This window comes from Antechinus flavipes, chromosome 3, assembly GCF_016432865.1.
Source record: "Antechinus flavipes isolate AdamAnt ecotype Samford, QLD, Australia chromosome 3, AdamAnt_v2, whole genome shotgun sequence".
Lineage (NCBI taxonomy): Eukaryota > Metazoa > Chordata > Mammalia > Dasyuromorphia > Dasyuridae > Antechinus > Antechinus flavipes.
The window spans coordinates 83,738,722-83,756,758 of NC_067400.1; the positions used below are offsets into that span (position 1 = coordinate 83,738,722).

The 18,037-nt window shown below is 35.3% G+C and overlaps 2 protein-coding genes across 3 annotated transcripts in view; both read left to right on the plus strand.

Moving 5' to 3' along the window:
* TMEM237 (transmembrane protein 237) overlaps positions 1 to 13,873 on the plus strand; it is a 31,270-nt gene extending 17,397 nt beyond the window's left edge. For both annotated transcript variants that reach the window (XM_051983780.1, XM_051983781.1), the window contains exons 7-13: positions 1,771 to 1,931; positions 2,830 to 2,953; positions 3,371 to 3,562; positions 4,226 to 4,299; positions 7,798 to 7,891; positions 10,426 to 10,547; positions 13,628 to 13,873. In XM_051983780.1, the coding sequence (XP_051839740.1) occupies positions 1,771 to 1,931; positions 2,830 to 2,953; positions 3,371 to 3,562; positions 4,226 to 4,299; positions 7,798 to 7,891; positions 10,426 to 10,547; positions 13,628 to 13,695 (835 nt within the window). In that variant the 3' untranslated portion in view covers positions 13,696 to 13,873. The remainder of the gene's footprint in view (positions 1 to 1,770; positions 1,932 to 2,829; positions 2,954 to 3,370; positions 3,563 to 4,225; positions 4,300 to 7,797; positions 7,892 to 10,425; positions 10,548 to 13,627) is intronic.
* A 101-nt stretch (positions 13,874 to 13,974) lies between these two features.
* The window catches only part of C2CD6 (C2 calcium dependent domain containing 6), a 128,081-nt gene continuing 124,018 nt past the window's right edge, over positions 13,975 to 18,037 (plus strand). The window contains exon 1 of the mRNA XM_051990521.1: positions 13,975 to 15,522. Coding sequence (XP_051846481.1) covers positions 15,283 to 15,522 — 240 coding nt within the window. The 5' untranslated portion in view covers positions 13,975 to 15,282. The remainder of the gene's footprint in view (positions 15,523 to 18,037) is intronic.

An 18,037-nucleotide genomic window follows, 5' to 3' on the forward strand; every position in this document is an offset into this window, starting at 1 on the left:
CCTTTCCTCATCTCTACAATGGGGCTAATGCTATCTTCTTGAATTTACCTCACATGATTATTATGAGGAACCTTAAAATGATTTAGAAATATGAATGTGAATGCCTATTTCCTAGACAGGACCATGAGGAGCCAATGAGTTAATATGTTTGAAAGTACTTTGTAACCATAAAGTACTATGGATATAGATATAGTATATATCTATTATATATATATGTTAGATCTATGTATCTGTGTATGTAGCTACTTATACTTTTGTTATGATCTTTTTACCCAGCAGTGTTCATCATTGTTGGACATGTGAGCTGATAGTAAAGACACAGTACTCTTATTTAGGTGTTTGACGTCATCAGATAATTAATAATGCCCCTAGGCAAGTTTAGGAGTCTTAAGATTAGGAGTTTTAAAACCCTTCAGGCTCAAGTTCTTTGACTCTATGGTCTTCAGAGCAATAATTCTTGGATTACAAAGTTGAAATCAGCTCACTGTTGGCAGACTCTATTCTTCTTCCTTTTTCTGAAGTAAGGACATTTCCATCTGTTTCTAATTCCTGTTTTAGTCCATCTTCACTAGATAAGAAAACTGAGTCCAGGAGCTCTGGATGATTTATCCCAGATTCTACATTGCTTAGAGGTAGAAATGGAACTCAGAACAAAGTCCTCTCATTCTCACTCCAGTTGTCTTTCTAGTGCCTTCATTCTGGAGGGGAAACTACTGAGAGTTCGGCAGAATTATTGAGAGCCATCAGGAGATAATCATCATAGAATCATAGCTACCAAATTCACATTCCTAAAGAGTAGACCTGCTGTCACTCTCCTGCTCAGTAAGCTTTAATGGCTCCCTCTTACCAAATAGACAATAACATATAAAGTGGCTTTTTTGGCATTTAAACACTTCAAAGTCTGACTCCAGGCTATCTTAACTACATTAGTTACACATTAACTTCCCCTTGAGCACTCTACCCTCTAAGCCAAACTATTTGCTGTTTCCTATATATATACATGGTGGTCTTTTTCCCACAGGTGTGCTTTTGATCCCCTCCCTCCCCCTCAGATCTGATAGGGTTCAGTATGGTTCTTCCTTCTCTAACTCTTGGAATTCCAGATTCCCTTAAGTATCTTTCAAATGCCTCCTCCTTCAAGAAACCCTTCCTGACCAGTCCCTTGACCCCATTCTTAATGGTACTGCCTTCTTCCTAATTACTGTTTGTATTTACTTCTCTGGGGAGTGGACCGTGTTTCATGTTCACAGCTTTACCTCCATTACTTAATGCACCACCTGGCACAGAGTAATTAACAGTGTTTGTTGATGTCTTGTCAAATGTCTTGCTTGACAAGAACTGCTCATACTTACAAAGGGAGCTGATGAAACACGGTCAGCCTGCGCCTGTCCCCAGATTGGATCTAAGTGTGACCTAAGAGTGGAATGCTCCTGGGTGAGTAGGTCCCAGACCCTGAAGGAAGCCGAGTTATGATGATAGAAAAGGGCAGCTAAGTTATGATCGGAAACTTTAGACAATTAGAAGCATAACTTGGTGAGGAATGAAGTATGAATAGCTTACCAATAAAATGTTCAGTGTTATTAAAGAGTTTTTATTCTACTGATATCTAACCGGAATAAAAAATAAGAAATATAACATTTTCACACATTACACGTTCACATAATTGAACATTTCTGAATATGAGTTGGGGGAGGAAAGATTTTCCAGTTTTCTCCTTTTGTAAAGGTTTAATAATCATAATTACATTTTTATCCTGCTACTGAATGATAGGAGAAGCCGGCCAACAGGATTGCATTATGCTAATGAGTTAGGAGTAGAAGAAGAGGACATAATTACCGATGAGCAAAACCATCCAGAGCAACAGCCTTCAATATTCACTGCACCAATGGGTATTAGCCAGCCTGTGGGCAAAATTTTTGTAGAAAAAAGCAGTAAGTAATTTTGTATTTGACAAAAAATTTTGTTTAATATGTCTGATGATAGTAGCATATTAAATTAAAAATAGAGTACACAGGTATATTTTTCTTTTGATAAAATAAGTAGTTGTGATATATTGTTCATCCTTAATGAGGCTGAGATGTTGCCCGTAGGATGGAGGATATATCCATGATAGGCCACAGCATATTTAAAATGGTAAATTGTGGCTGAGCAGTGACATAAGGAATAACATGAAGGAAGCAGACGATTGGAAAAGGAGGTGGGTGAGGTAGGAGGCAATATGGAAGTATAACAGATTTTCTTAGAAAGACTCAGAGAGGCTCCAACATGGTGGATATTTGCCTGTGAAGTATCTGTAAGAAGATAAAAAAGAGTTAGGATGAGAAGATCTGGGTGTCTTGTTCTCTGCTGAAAGAGGCAAAAGAGCCAATCAACCATTATTCCTCCAAAGTCCTCAAGAAGAAAAGGCTGCAGCATTTTTTAAAAGCCTATAAAATATATGAATATATCAACAAGAATGCCTTCTATTAAATTCTATTAAATGCCTTCTATTAGGCCAGGCTAGCCACTGTGCTAAGCATACTGGATCTGATTACCAAAAGTTATTTCTATTCTTCTTATTAATAACAGTAATAATAGAGAAAGCTTTGTTTATTTAGCTCATTTGGGATTATATGTTTTAAACATATATGTATGTACATGTATTTTAAGTGATCAAAATACAAAGGGATTTCTGAAATAGGATCTGATTAATAGTGTTTCTCTAGGTAGAAAAAGTAGTAAATTAAGCATTTTTCCAGTTTTAATTTGAGTAGGAATATTATAGGACAGCAAGAATAACTGCGAATACTTTACTTAATTGCCTGCTAATAACTGTTATATTGCTACTAGGGCGATTCCAGGCTGCTGACCGGTCTGAATTGATTAAAACCACAGAAAATACTGATACACTAATGGACATGAAGCCTACATGGACAACTAGGGATGTTGCCTTAACAGTTCACCGAAGCTTCAGGTACTTGTATTGAAATTTTTCTTCAAAGGAATGTGAAAGGAATGCCAATAATTAAAAATAAGCTTGCATTTTTTTAGCCTGCTCAATTTTAAAATAGCATCCAGGTAGACAATAATTTCTCATTATTGAATTAGAACTAAATAAATGTTGGCCCATTTAGGGTAATGATAATTCCCCTGATATTGTTATGGAATTCCCAATTATTTGAAAAAAAGTATATCTTTATGTTTAAAAATACAATTTTGTTTATATAGGAAAGGTACAAAGCTACTTCAGATAAGTTAACAAATATTTATTAAGCAATTACTATAAAAGAGGCAATGTGCTAGGTTTAGAAAGAAACACAGAAATACTAAGTTATTTCTTTTGTGATGAATCATTTATAATAATTTTGAATCCTTTTTCCCTCCCATTTAGGATGATTGGTCTCTTTTCTCATGGCTTCCTTGCTGGCTATGCTGTGTGGAATATTATTGTAATTTATGTTCTAGCAGGAAAACAATTATCTGAACTCTCCAACTTACTACAGCAATACAAGACCTTAGCTTATCCTGCTCAGAGTCTCCTCTACTTGCTTCTGGCTATAAGCACCATTTCAGCTTTTGACAGGTAAGATAACTATAGAACCACTGAAGTTTTCTGTCATTAAGGCATGACATCATAGCTTGATGTTTCAGTGTCCTTATTTGGATGTTTAAGAAAATAGACTTTAAAACAATAATTCAGTTTTTCATTTGATTTTTAAAAATCACTGTCACCTTTTTTTTTTTTTTTTTTTGAGGTACAAGTATGGAAACAATAGAGAGTTTAAGGAAAAGAAAAACTTTCTACAATTTTTGGTATTATTTTATTGTATTATTTTAGTCTGGAGAAATTAAAGATAGAGGGCTTTGGCAAGGAGGCAAAGAGACTAGTCAATGTTTTATAGCTAATAAAATTCTCTTCTCTTAAGAGGCTTTTAAATTGTCTTTTAAATTGGCTTCTAAGTCCCAAAGTCTGTTATCTAACACATTTGTAGCTGTCTACATCTGGTGTTTGAAATAAAAGGATTTGTAAGTGGGGACAGTGTAGGAAAAGAGTGTTAGGAAAATGTAGATGATACAGTGCTATGCATATTGTGGGTATTTAATATTTATTAACTGAATTAAATATATGTAATAGCATTACAATAAAACCAAAAAATATTTACAGGAATTTTTGTAAGAATAGTTTTCTACTACACTTCTGCTATACTTTCTACTACACTTTGACAAGAAATTTTCCTATTTCTAGGATTGATTTTGCTAAAACATCAGTAGCAATTCGAGGTTTCCTTGCCTTGGATCCAACAGCTTTGGCTTCTTTCTGTAAGTAAAGGTTAAAGAGATACCATTATCACATATGTAAAACTTAAAACTACTTTTATAATTCAGTAGTAAAAAAAAAAAAGTTTAGAGTTTTCATGTTAAATAAGTATTATATTGCTTCTATTGAACAGAAATCCTAAAAATCTGGTAGGAATAGACAATGTGTATGGAGGTGTATGTGGTGTAGAATATATAAATATATGTATTATTAAGTATTATATGTGTGTGTGTGTATATATATATATATATTCTTTGTGATATTCTTCAAGATACAAAGTAGTATGGTGGATAGGGGACTGGCCTTCAAGTCCTTTCTCTGATATACACATTTCTGATGACCTTGGACAAGTCACTTAAGGTCACAGCATCTTAGAAAGCTGCTGGAGCAACAGAGAGTAAGCCCCATAGTTCAAGGTACAGAGAGACAGGACCCCAAAATACATGCTCACCTGTAACCTTCTACGAGGTCTAAATCTAGTACCTCTTAGGCCTCTTCAGTGCTACCAGACAAGACAGAAACCATTATGTACCAGACATCCCACTCCAAAAACAACAGGAAGCAGAGAAAGCCAAGGCACTGGCAGGAGCTGCTTCCAAGCAATCCCTGCCAAAGCCAGGGAAGACCCTCGAAGAGACCTGAAACCAGATATCCCATTTAAGTTATTACAGAAGACAAAGCCAACTGAACAATGGCTCATTCCTAGCAGCCAAGGCATCGTTTAGAACTTAGGGTTGGAGTCTTATTTAGAAGACAACTGTTGCAAGTGAAATTTAACAAAAGGTAAACCGAGATACATTTTTCCACTTAAGACAACATATATTAGCAGGGGCAGGCTGCCTGTCAATAAAAGGCCTCTGGACTAATTCCCTGAACAAAAGAAAAAAGACCTTTTATAGGTCTTCGGGAGTACAGAACTAATAACAGAAGGTTATATCATGGGTGGAAGGAAGTATGTTGACTACAAAGCTCAGTTGCAAGGAACAATATGATTAGTTAGATGTTTGTTAATAAGGGGCAACAACCCTTTTGAGGTCCTTCCCTTTTGAGACTAAGAAGTACTCATTATTTGCTTCCAGATACAAGGTCAAAAGATAACAAGACAACTCTTTTAGACAACAAACCAATCATCCTTGAAGGATAGCTTAGTAGTATAATAATACTAAACCTGATTCCCTTGTATTTACAAACAATTCCCAAGTTCAGCTAAATTCCTTGAGACAAGAAATGAATAATGATTAGTAAGAAAGCTGGATTTCTAAACTTAACCACCATTTCTAAACTTAATACCAACAGAGTTATAAACCAAGTTCAGAGACAGAAAATCATGACTAAAGCAGGTAAGGACAAAAGCAGTTACAGGACAAAATTAATTATAACTAAAATTAATTAAAAATAATACAGGATTTTAATTTCTTGAAAAGACAATTAAGAAGTCTAGTGGGTTAAGAGAAGCCCATGATGTAAATCCAAAAGAACAGAGTAATTTGACAAACATTATAAGTAGAGTCTAAAAGAAAAAAACCAGTTTAGAATAAGGACTCCAAGAATAGCTAGAAGAAACTCATGAAAATATAAGTGAAATTACAAGCCTTAAGAGGGAAACAATTGGAAGGAAAGCAAAAAGCTTAGAACTAAAGGTAGAAAAATCTGACCCATATAAGTGAATAAATTCAAAGACTCTATAAAAGAAAAAAACACTGGAAAAAACACCTAAGCCATTAGAGTAGTAAATAGTAAATTTAAATACCCATTCTCAAAAAGCAGTATTGAAAAAGCCGTAACTGAACTCCCAAAAGGAGGAAAATCTTCAAGATCAGATGAATTTAAAGCCAATTCCATCAAACATTTTAAAAATAATTAACTTCAGTTTTACAGAAATGTTTGCAAAAATAGGAAATATAGCATCCTACCAAATTCCTTTTATGACACAAGTATTTGAATACTTGAACCAGGGGAAGAAATAAGTCAGAGAAAGAAAACTCTACATCAATAGCTTTAATGAATATTGTTGTAAAAAATATTTAATGAAGTATCAACAAAATGGATTCAACAACAAATTTAAAAGATGTATAAATCCAGCTTGGATTTATATTAGAATTCAGGATTGATAAATTATTATGAAAACAATAAACAAAATGGATCACATTAATTTTTTTAAAATCACTTAATTGTATCAATCAGTACAGAACATTTTTTTTTCAAAATTACAACAGCTCTAAAAACATAAAAATAAACGACTCTCTCCTTAATATGGCAAATGGTATCTATCTAAAAAGCAGGATCTAGCATTGTGTATAATGGAGGAAGTAGAGTCCTTTCTGATAATTTCAGGGATAAAGCAATGATGCCCTTTGTCACTATTATTAATTATTATTTATATAGAATCATTAACTAAAACAGTAAAGCAAATGGAATGGAGGGAGAAACATAGGGAAAAAGAAATAAAATTATTACCTTTTTTAAATGACATGGTTGTTTACTTAGAGACCATTACTATGGTATCTTTAAAGCCTGATGAGTTTCTTTGCTTTTTTTAACCATGTTTATTTTATTTTTAAAGATTGTTCATATAGTCCGTATGCATTTTGAGATTTTAATGTTAGATTGTAGGCAATAGTCACAGTCAGTATAATGCACTTTAAAGGACATATATTATGATGTGGGACAAAAACAAAATAGCATATAATCATTCTTACTGAAGGGCCCATGATAAACAAGAAATGTAGAAAAAAGACAAAACAAAAAACCCAACCAAAATACAATGGTACCTTGGCATTTGTTTGCTTTGAAACTCCTTGAATTTGATATTCAGTGCTTTTCAAAGCCACTGCTATTGCCCTTAGTTGTGGAATCCACAGCTCATCAGAAGCAAAAGCAGCAGTGCACAGGACTGTGCACAATACTGAGACTGCACTTCAGAGGGCAGGTCGCGAGACAGTTCCCGCAGGACTCAGGATGTGTAGTCTCTTGGCTCCCAAAACAGTTGTGCTGGAAGGGACATGGAGGAATGGCCATCCTCAGCAGGGGTGGTGGTCCAGCAGCGATGGAAGGCCCAGATACAGGGGGTGGTGGCAGAGGGCCCAGGAGAGTCCTGGGCAGTGGCAAGTGTGGGACGGTAGCTTCTGCCTCTACATTCAGACCCTCCCCACCAAGGAAGTTGGCCTGGGTTGGGCTGGCTTGTTTCTCAGTAGATGGAAGCCCCACTTGTCCTTTTGGGGAATTGGGTGGGAAGGCATGGTTAGCCTGCAAAATGAAGATATATTCCTTATGGGAAAAATTCATTCTCTACTTGTCATTTTTTCCATCAATAGTAATTAACCACTAGAAGTAATTCACAAGTACTGAAGTAATACTATATTAAAAACTACTATTTGGTTTTGGGACTATGATGAATATTAAATAATTTAAAATAATTTTAGCTGTTAGTCATAATTTAAAATAATTTGACTTGCATTTTATGACAATAATAATTTGAGGTTTATGGGTTTTTTCCCCAGTGTATTTTGCTGCTCTTATTTTGTCTCTGAGCCAGCAGATGACAAGTGACAGAATCCATCTTTACACACCTGCATCAGTTAATGGTAGCCTCTGGTAAGAAATCATTAACAATTTCTACAGTTGTGGAAAAATATTGTTATTAATATTCTTTTACATTTTTCTTTTTTTTCCCTTCATCTAAATCCAAGAAAGTTTCATTTTTGCTTATAAAATGAAAGAAGTGAGAAGCAGTCTGAAATAGTTTCTGTCACATACCAGCTATGTGATGTTAGGACAAATCATTTATTTAATCTTAGTGATCTAGGCAACTCACAAGTACAGATTATGGAGGAGTTACTAATCTGTATTCTCTACAATGATGAAATTACAGGTTCAGACAAGAAAAAAGAGGGTGAGGGACAAGGAACTGACTGTTTCAATAGCAGTTATGCTTTTGTAGTAGAGGATGAATAAGTTATGCTGTATACATCTGAAATTTTTTGAGAAGTTTCTTCCTTTTGGAAATCTGTATTAGATTCTGAAATTATGGTTTTGTCTATAAAGAAGGAGGAAAATGAAAGAGACATTTTGAAGACAGAATTAACGAGATTCCATTTTTAAAAAGCATCATAGATAATTATAGTTCACTAAGTAAAATTGCCTTTTATTATGGGTCATAAAAATGATAGTTCATAAAGGCTTTCTAGTCATTAATTATAATCATAGTTTTAATTAAAATTACATTACATTATTGCAGTAGCCTCATAATTGGTCTTTCTGCTTCAAGTTTTTCCTCTCTCCAATGTATTCTCCCTGTAACTGCCATATAAAGTGATCTTTCTACATCTGACTTCATAAGTCTGACACATCACTTCCCTACTTATTAAACACCAGTATCTTTTTTTTTTTTCATTTAGGATCAATCATTCAACAAGCAGTCTCAGCCCTAAAGGTGATTACCTTCTAATAGTGGAAAAAGCATATGAATATATAGATAAAAAGAATACAAGGAGGAGGAAAGGGACTTGTCTTTGAGAGCAAGGATGAATTTCATTTTGTCTTTGTAATCCCAGGGCTTGGCTCAGAATTGGTGCTTAATAAAGCTTCTTGATTAATTGATCCTTCTTTGAAGTTCCTTATTTGTTATTGTTGCAGCTTTCATGCATCTTTTTATTGTCTTCTGTATGATATTTATTTTCCATTCTTAAGAGTCTCTCGTGTTTTGTCTCATAACCATATAAATTCTAGGGTAGAACATTGACATTAAAAATATAGATTTGTTTCTGAGAAAAGTGTGAAGCCATGAAATAGATTTTCAGAGGCAATATAGCCTGCATACTTATTCTGGGCTCAAGCAATCTATTTTTGCTGAGGGTTTTTTTCCCCAAATGTGTATGTGTGTGTGTGTGTGTGTGTGTGTGTGTGTGTGTGTGTGTATATGTATACACACACACACACATGCGGGTATACATGTATACACATATATAGGTAATATGCATATGGATATATATGTTACACATGAGTTATTGCATATTCACATGTTTTATATGTTATGTATGTGTATAACATAAATCTATATATATAAGCAAGCTATAAATGCATATGTGTTTGTATATAGGACACATATAGACAGCACTCATAAACACTGATGGCCAAGCTTCAGAAAGTGGCCATATATCTGTGTGCCCTAATCATAACAATAGGCATTCTTTATCTACTTGTTTTTTCTTGTTAATTGGTGACAACAAATTTTTTTGAGTGGTTACGAATTTGTTTCAGAAACTTCTGCAGTGCTCCAGAGCATACTTTTACGGTATGATATCATCCACAAACAAGAAAATCAGAAAAATGTACCTTCTAAATTTGGACTTAGCAATATATCCCTTTTATTTACAGGACAGAGACCTTTCACAAACATACATTTTTTTTTTAATTCTTTATCTGATGTTTATGATCAAGGTGGTTTCTGTTGTGGATTGTTGGAAGGTACCTTGTTGGAAGACAGCCTTTACTAAATCAGATGTTTTTTTAATAATAATAAGTAGCAGTTTTCATCCCTTTAGTGTCTTCTCTTTTTTAAGGTATCTTATGGTTCAATCTCTCAACACCTTCACAATTATGTGACCTCTGTCACATGCCTTCCCTATATACATTTGATTTAATCCAGCAGACTTTTCTGTCTCTGTTCTTTGGCATCACCTAAAGTTCCTCAGTGCACATTTGGGACTGGCATGTTAGAATTCCAGACTTCATGAGCAAGGGACCAGCCTAGCTAGCTGAACGTAATGGTGAGAGGGCTAACTTTGGACTTGGATCTAAGCTAAATTCCCACTTCTCACATATACTGGCTGTAAAATCCTGGGCAAGGGACAAAAAAAAACCTCTTTATAAGACAACTCTTTAAAATTATAACTTATAAAATAGTTACACATCTGCATTGGTAGAGGTAATTTTCTTGTTAGGAGTTCCTACACAGTGAAATCACAAATTTACCCAACATCCTAACCCTACCCTCTAAAATAAGAAACTATATTTAATTTCCTCTGTTTTGGGGGAGGATTGGATCTTCACCAAGTATTGTTTAAGTTCGTGAGAATGTGTGCTTGTACAAAAATGAGTTCTAAGAAGTGTCCTTATCCTTTTTTTAGGGTTGCAGGTACAGAGGAACAAATTCTCCATCCCTGGATTGTAGTGAACTTGGTTGTGGCTCTTCTAGTTGGACTGTCTTGGCTTTTCATGTCTTATAGGCCACAGATGGATCTCAGTGAAGGTAGGAAAAAACATGATGACTGAAGGAAAATATTGGTACCAATAGAACTTCTATAATTATTTTTAAAAACTTCCTTTTTAATGGGCATAATTTTTCTAAATTAGGACAAATTCTGAACTTGAGAATTCATTGTCATTAATTCATTGCTTGAAGAAACAGAATACTTTTACAGTATTTGAAGGTCTCATGTAGCTTCTGCTGCACAATCATGATTATAGTTATTAGGTAGCCTTCACCCTGGAAAAGCTCTATCTTTATATCTTTCTTTGTATCCCCACTAATTGGCAGAGTGCTTGGCCCATAGTAGGTGCTTAATAAATGCTTAAACTGACCATTTAGCTCATGTATTATTAAGCTAAATAATATCCAACAATAATAATAAATATGTGGTGACTGTATAATATATGCAAGGCACTGTGCCAGAGACTGTGTCTGATGTAAAGGAATAAATCATGTGGGCCTAGCATTCAAAAAGCATAGTATGTGTACATGTGACAATTTAAACCAGGTAATATTATCCAGTCAGCAGTTTAAAAATGAGAATTTGGAGCTCAAGAAAGAGCTAGGATCAGAACTGTACAATTGTAAAATAGAAAGAGGTCATAAATGATACCTTGGGAATGAATGGGATCACCAAGGAGAGAGAGAAGAGAGCCAAGGACAAAGTCTTGGAGGAATATCTATGCTGGGGGTGCAGGTGGGGAATGGGGCCTGGCAATGATATAAATTGGGATTTAGTTTTCCTGACTATCTGTTGCTATATGTAAAGAACTTTTAAATTTTCAACAAATATTCAGCAAGCATTTCTAAAACAATTCCTATATCAAGAATATTATGCCATGTTTCCAGGAATATAACATATCTTATGATGGCAAGCTCCCTCATGGAGTTTACCAGCTAGTAATGGGAGACAATACAAATAATTATAATGGAAAATATTATCTAAGTGCAAAATAAAGCATGTGTCTCACATTTATCTGGAGGAAAAAATGAACTGTGTTTTCGACATGTTCAGTTTGAGATGCTTCCAGGACATCAAGTTCAAAACTTCCAATAGGCACTTGTTTGTGTTAAGACAGAAAGTCAGGAAAGAGATTAGCGCTAAATAGATAGATTTGAGAATTAGTCACATAAAATACATGGGAGCTGATAAGACCATCAGGATATAATATATGTAGAGGGAAAATAATATATGTATAATATGTGTAGAAGGGGAAAAAAGGGGACCTAACACAGAATCCATTCAAAATATGTAGATGATGCTCCGGGATTCAGCAAAGGTGATTGAGAAGGAGCTGTCAGATATGTAGTAGGGGAACCAAGACAGTAGTGTCATAAATAACAACAAAACCCAAAAATACAAGGGAAAAAAGTATTCAGGATGGTAGCATTGACAATAGTGCTAAATGTTCTACAGAACTCAAGAAAGATGATGAAAAAGTCATTCAAATTGACTGTTATTGGCAGTATACTGCTGTTGGTAATCCAATATCTCAAAGAAGATTTGGAATCATAACCCAAAATGCATTCAACTACATTTAATCCTTTGACCAACTAGTAGGTATATACCCTATAAGGGTCAAAGATAAGGCAAAGGACCCATATCCACAAAATTATTTATAAAGATACTTCTTGTTGTAGCAGAGATTTTAAAAGGTGTGTGCCCATTTGTGGAACAGATTGTGGTGAAGGAATGTAAGAAATAGTATGAGAGATAGATTTAGAGAAATCCTGATAAAGAGTGAAATGAGCAGAAATAGAATATTTTACTTAACAACTATAATAATGTAAAGAAAAATGACTTTGAGAGACTAGCACTATGAGTAATCCAGTGACCAGTCACCGATGAAGCATGCCTCCTGCATCTTGGCAGAGACATGAATGAATTAAGAGGTCCAGAATGAGACTTACATTTTTCAGACATGACCAATATGATCAATTTGTTTTCCTCAAATTTATGTATTTTAAATTTTAATTTTTTCCAGTTACGTGTAAAAATAATTTTTAATCTTCAGTTTTTACTATTTTGAGTTCCACATTCTCTCCTGCCCTCTTTTCCTTCCCCCTTATAATTTGGTAAAAGTTATGCATTTGCAATCATGTAAAAAAAATCATATTAGTCATGTTATAAAAGAAAATTGGCCCAACAAAGAAAGTTTAAAAAAGCAAACAAACCAGGATGTTTTGGTTGCATTCAGATTCTATCAGTTCTTTCTCTGGAGGTATATTATTTCTCATTCTATGTCAAATTTATTTTTTTCTCAACTATGTATTTATTACATGACACATCAGGAAAGCCAGTAAAGAGAAATTAAAGTATAGAAATAGGGGATAACTTGTCAACACAGTCTTATCAAATGGGATAGAATCAAGAGTACATAAAGAAGAGTTTTAGTGAGGAGAAAGGCCACCTCTGTTAGAAATCAAACCAAAAGTGTTGAGAATTAAGGATGAAGAGATTTCCAGATATAGGAAAAGGAAGAGGAAAAGAAGAAAAAAATAAAAAGAGAATTCACTTTTCCATAGAGTATAAGGCAAGGTTCCTTACCATGAGAGGGTCAGAGTATGGAGAAAGGAAGTTTAAAGCTGCTCTATGGGGACTGTAATAGAAAATTAGGGAGTAGTACAAAGTGGCAGTGGGGTCCCAGTTTAGACCAGATACTGTACATTTGTAATTAAATTTTTTGGGTTATTCTTTTCCTTATCTGTGGGAAAAGGACATCTTTTTAACAAATAAACAATCAAGCAAAACACATTGCCATATGATGGCCACACCCTAAAATGTGTTTTATTTTGTTTGATTTTCTTCTTTCAGAAGGTATGTTACATTCTTCATCATTGGTCCTCTGGAATGTCAATCATTGTGTTGAACAGAATTCTTTAAATCTTTCAAAATTATTCATTTTTATGTTATAGATATTAAAATTTTTTAGTGGACACTAAACTATTGAGAGTTCTTTAATATATTGGGGGAGGTTTTTTAATTTTATTGTGTGAATGGTATTTAAGATGATTACTCATAACTAAACATGCATCAATAGGACAATAATTTAAAATATTGATCTTTTCCCTCCCCTCAGAACTGATGTTTTCTTCTGATGTTCAAGAATATCCTGATTTGGATAAGGAAACCAAATCCCCTTCATGATGTTACAAATCTACCTTCAGAACTAGGACAGTATTTTTAATGTTCCAATTGTGATATGTAATCTTTTTTAAAATGTATTTTTACAAGATGTTTGCAAATGTATCTGCAGTTACTTTGATTATAAAAACTTATACCCCAAGATTATGAAAAATATTAAAGTTTTGTATGTTGTTTTCAACGATCATTTTCCGTGGCATTATTATCCCAAATTATGTAGAAACCTATTATAGGGAAAGTATTTTAATTCAGTTTTATCCTTTACTATTTTTCAAATTATATTTGCATTTGTAATATTATATGTGGCATTGCAAATGCCTGGAAACACTAATAAGGAGGAAGACAAGAACTATTTAGTATTGTAACATGTTATATATCAAACAAACACATTCAGGGAATAGAAAAAAGATCTTCTGTGTTATAGTCTTTTAAAAATATAAAAAAATTAAAATACATATACATATATTAAAAGCTTTTTGTTTTTCAAAATACACATAAAAATAATTTTCAACATTCATCCTTGCAAAACCTTGTATTCCAAATCTTTCTCCCTTTCTGCCTCCTTCCCTGGACACCAAATAATCCAATAGAGGTTAGCCATGTACATTTCTTGTAAACATGTTTCCACATTTGTCATGCTACTTGAGAAAAATCAGATCCAAAGGGGGAAAAACACAAGAAAAACAAGCAACAAAAAAGTTTAAAATACTCTAATTTTGATCCACATTCAGGCTTCAGAGTTCTCTGGATGCGGAAGTCACTTCTCGTGACACATCCGTTCACATTGCCTTGATCAGCGTATTGTTTTAAAGAGCCAAGTCCATCTCAGTTGATTATCACGTAATCTTATTGTTGCTGTGTGCAGTGTTCTCCACTTCTCTCAGCATCTGTTCGTGAACTCTTCAGGCTTTTCTGAAATCAGCAGTTTTCTTGTATAACAATATTCCATGACATTTATATACCATGTTTTATTTTAAATGCTTTATTTACTTTTTATTTTATTAAATAGTTTTATTTTTAAAGTATTTTCACTTGGCCCTCATTCCCCAATACTCCTCACCCAGTGATTCATTCCTGCCAATAAAGCAGAGGAAAAAAGAATTGTCCACTTCGTGTCTGCGGAAGAGGAGAGAGGTCCGGCGTGTGGTCTCAATGAAGGACTAACAACCCAGGTGTACAATGCTGAGCCGCCGGGAGAGGGGCGGAATCGGGAGGGAGGAGCTAGGGGAAGAAACGACCACGTGCCCAGCCGCTAGGGAGAGATGACAATCGCCTTTCCCTCCCTGAGTTCCAGGGAGCTCGCGCACGCTCCTCCCTTCCTCGCAGACAACCTACCCAGATAGAAAGCAACAAGCGCTTTCCCGCCTTCCCACCAGCTAGCTCTGCGCATGTGCACTGACGCTAACATCTCCCCGCCCCCGCCGTACGTGCGTGCGTGTATGCGCAGGGCCTAGAACAACGCGTCCCCCTCCCCTCGCGCCCCCCTCCCCTCCTAGGTCACCCCGCACACGAACTCAGTAGCAGAGTGGCCCCGAGCCACCGCGGTCGGTTGAGGGGGCCGGGGTGGGGGGTGGGGGGTGGGGGGACAGGATGGAGCCAAGCCAGATGGAAAAGAAGGTTTCGGATCATAGTGATTCTCAGCGAAACAAGGTTCATTCGCTGTTCAAGGTCCCATTTCTTCACAAGAGCGAAGGCGGGGCCGACGAAAATGACGAATCAAAAACCCCTGACACCACGTCTCAGGCGTCCTCCCTTCGCCAAACGCCCTCGTCGAAGATGGACTCTTCTAAGGACGGGATCAAATCGGGGACAGGCCGAAAGCTGTTGAACGTGAGGCGAAGGAGAGGATAGAGTGGCTGCGTCTGGGGAGGGCGGGGTAGGGGCGGGCGCGGGGCTGGACTGGGGGCGGAGCGGGGGAGGGGCGTGAAGGAGGGAGTCCGGATCCCGCTAGGGAGCCCCAAGCTGCGAGGCCAGTCGCCCTTGCTCGGGTGGCTGAGGTGTGACGGTTAAGGATTCTTGATGAGGCTGGAACCTTTGTGTGGGTCACACGCGAGAGAAGCCTCAGCCCTGCCAGTTCCGGGAGACTCCCGGATGTCTGGGGAAATAGGTGGCTTCTCTGGCTTCTAGCTTGCCCTGGATCAGTCAACCTGCATTTATTAGGCACCTACTGTACACCTCTCCCACCAAGGCCTGAGAAGAAAGAGCCACGGGCCGCTTCTTGATTTCCAGGAAGTCATAGTTTAATAGGGGAAGATTACAGCAAACTTATGCAAACTAGCAATAGATTGTAGCCGAGGGAAGGCGCTAGGATGAAGGGATTTGTTGCAAAATAGGATAAGGTTTGCATCAGACCAGCTTAATGATCTGCAATCCTTTGACCCAATATGAAAAACTCTTTTTAGTCGGTAGTTTCCAGAGGAGGGAAGGAGTGTTGGGGGAAATTAATGCAGCATGAAAAGGAAATGTGTTTTCCTAAAGCTTTGGGATTAATATTTGAAATTTTAAACGTGAGTATAGTCAGTACAGTAAGGTTTTTACCTATTGCATAATAATTTGTCTTGAGTTTATGCTAGACAAATCTATATTAAAAAAACTAGAACTAGTCCTTGGGTTGGTTGCTTGTTTTTGTTACTGGTTTAATACCTTTTTTTAATGGTTAGGTTTTCTTACAAATGCTGGTGAGAAAATAATGTGCCAACAAAAACATCATATTTCACTATTCATTCATCACTAGGTGGTATAATTTTTCAACTGCCTTTCCTGTATAATGGTGATGGATTCCATTTAGCCATATTCTGTCCTGACCAGAATGTCCTATGCATTTGTAAGAAGGCTTGACTGGATTAACATATTAAAGATGACCAGAAAACTGGTTTAAGCTAAGTAGTCTAGTAGAGAACAAATCTATATAGCCCAATTAACACAAGTGTATTAAATTATTTAGCCGGATCTCATAAACTCAGTATTTTTTGAATTACATAGATTTATTTTAAGAGCTGTAAGAATGCACCAAAAAAGGCCTTCAACAAATTATAGCATGGAGGAAACTCATGGTACTTGCCAGACTTTTCCAATAGAGCACAAAATCTATCAGGTTTTTACAGGGATTGGAAAGGCTTCAATTATCCTTCTGGCAATAGCCTATGTCTGTCTGATGACAGTCTTAGGTAGGTACCAAGATGCTTATCATGAGTAGGTTGGCAATCCATGGAACAAAAATAACATACAAATTAGTTCTGGGTTCTATAAAGCCTTTTTCTCATTCTGTAGTTATGATGGAACTAGCAGAAAAGGATGTTAAGAGCTACATATAAACAGTAATTTAACCCGGTTTTCCAATGTGAGATTATGTCCAGAGACAAAGTTACTTTATTAGTAGAAAAACTGAAGCATGTTTCTAGCATTAGTATTTTTCTTATAAATTAAACTAGAAAATACAAATAATTTGCAGTTGCAGGATACAAGATTAGTACTATCAAAGTACTTTTTTAGAAAAGATAAAAGATATCCCATTTATAGTATTAATTAATTCAATAGTTTTTTTACTGTATCCCATTTATAGTAACAAAAGCCACTATATATTTGGGGATTAACCTAGAATTCCATATATGTAAAAGAACATAAAATCAAAATGATGGAAATAAAAAACAGTAAATCAGTATTCATAGAAGGGGTTGAATTATTCTAATAAAGGGATTATTACAAAACTAATCATCCTATTTGATGCAATATGAATTAAAATGCCAAGGAATTTCTTCAGAGAAACAGATAAAATCATAATAAAATTCATGTGGGAAAATGCAAGAATGCCAAAACATTATGCTTTAACAAAAAAAAAAAAAAAAGGTGCTGTTTTGACTTTAGAATATATAACAGAGCAGTTGTTTTTAAACTATCTGGTATTAGAGGAAAAACAGGTCAAGCAACAGATTATATACAACCACCAACCAGATACATATAAAACATTAATATTTCATAAACCTATAGAAAATAAAACCTGGGTAAAGTTTTTTTTTTTTTTTTTAATATGAACTTAACAATCATCAACAAACATTTCAGGATACAAAGAAGAAAAAAATGGATTATATATGAAATTGTGAACTTATTAGTTTCAAATGTTTATTAAATTTAACAAAGTAATAATAAAATTGCCCAATTTCTATCCCTTTTTTACTTTTTTCGTTTTCTTTTGTGTTTGTGAAGTGTTTCATTGCTACTCTTCTTAAGGTTTTTTTTTTAAAACATATCTGTTGCTACCTATTAATACTCATCCCTACCTCCACATAGAATTCCTTTCTAGTAACTAGTAGAATTAAGCAAAACAAATCAGTTGGCCATGTCTGAA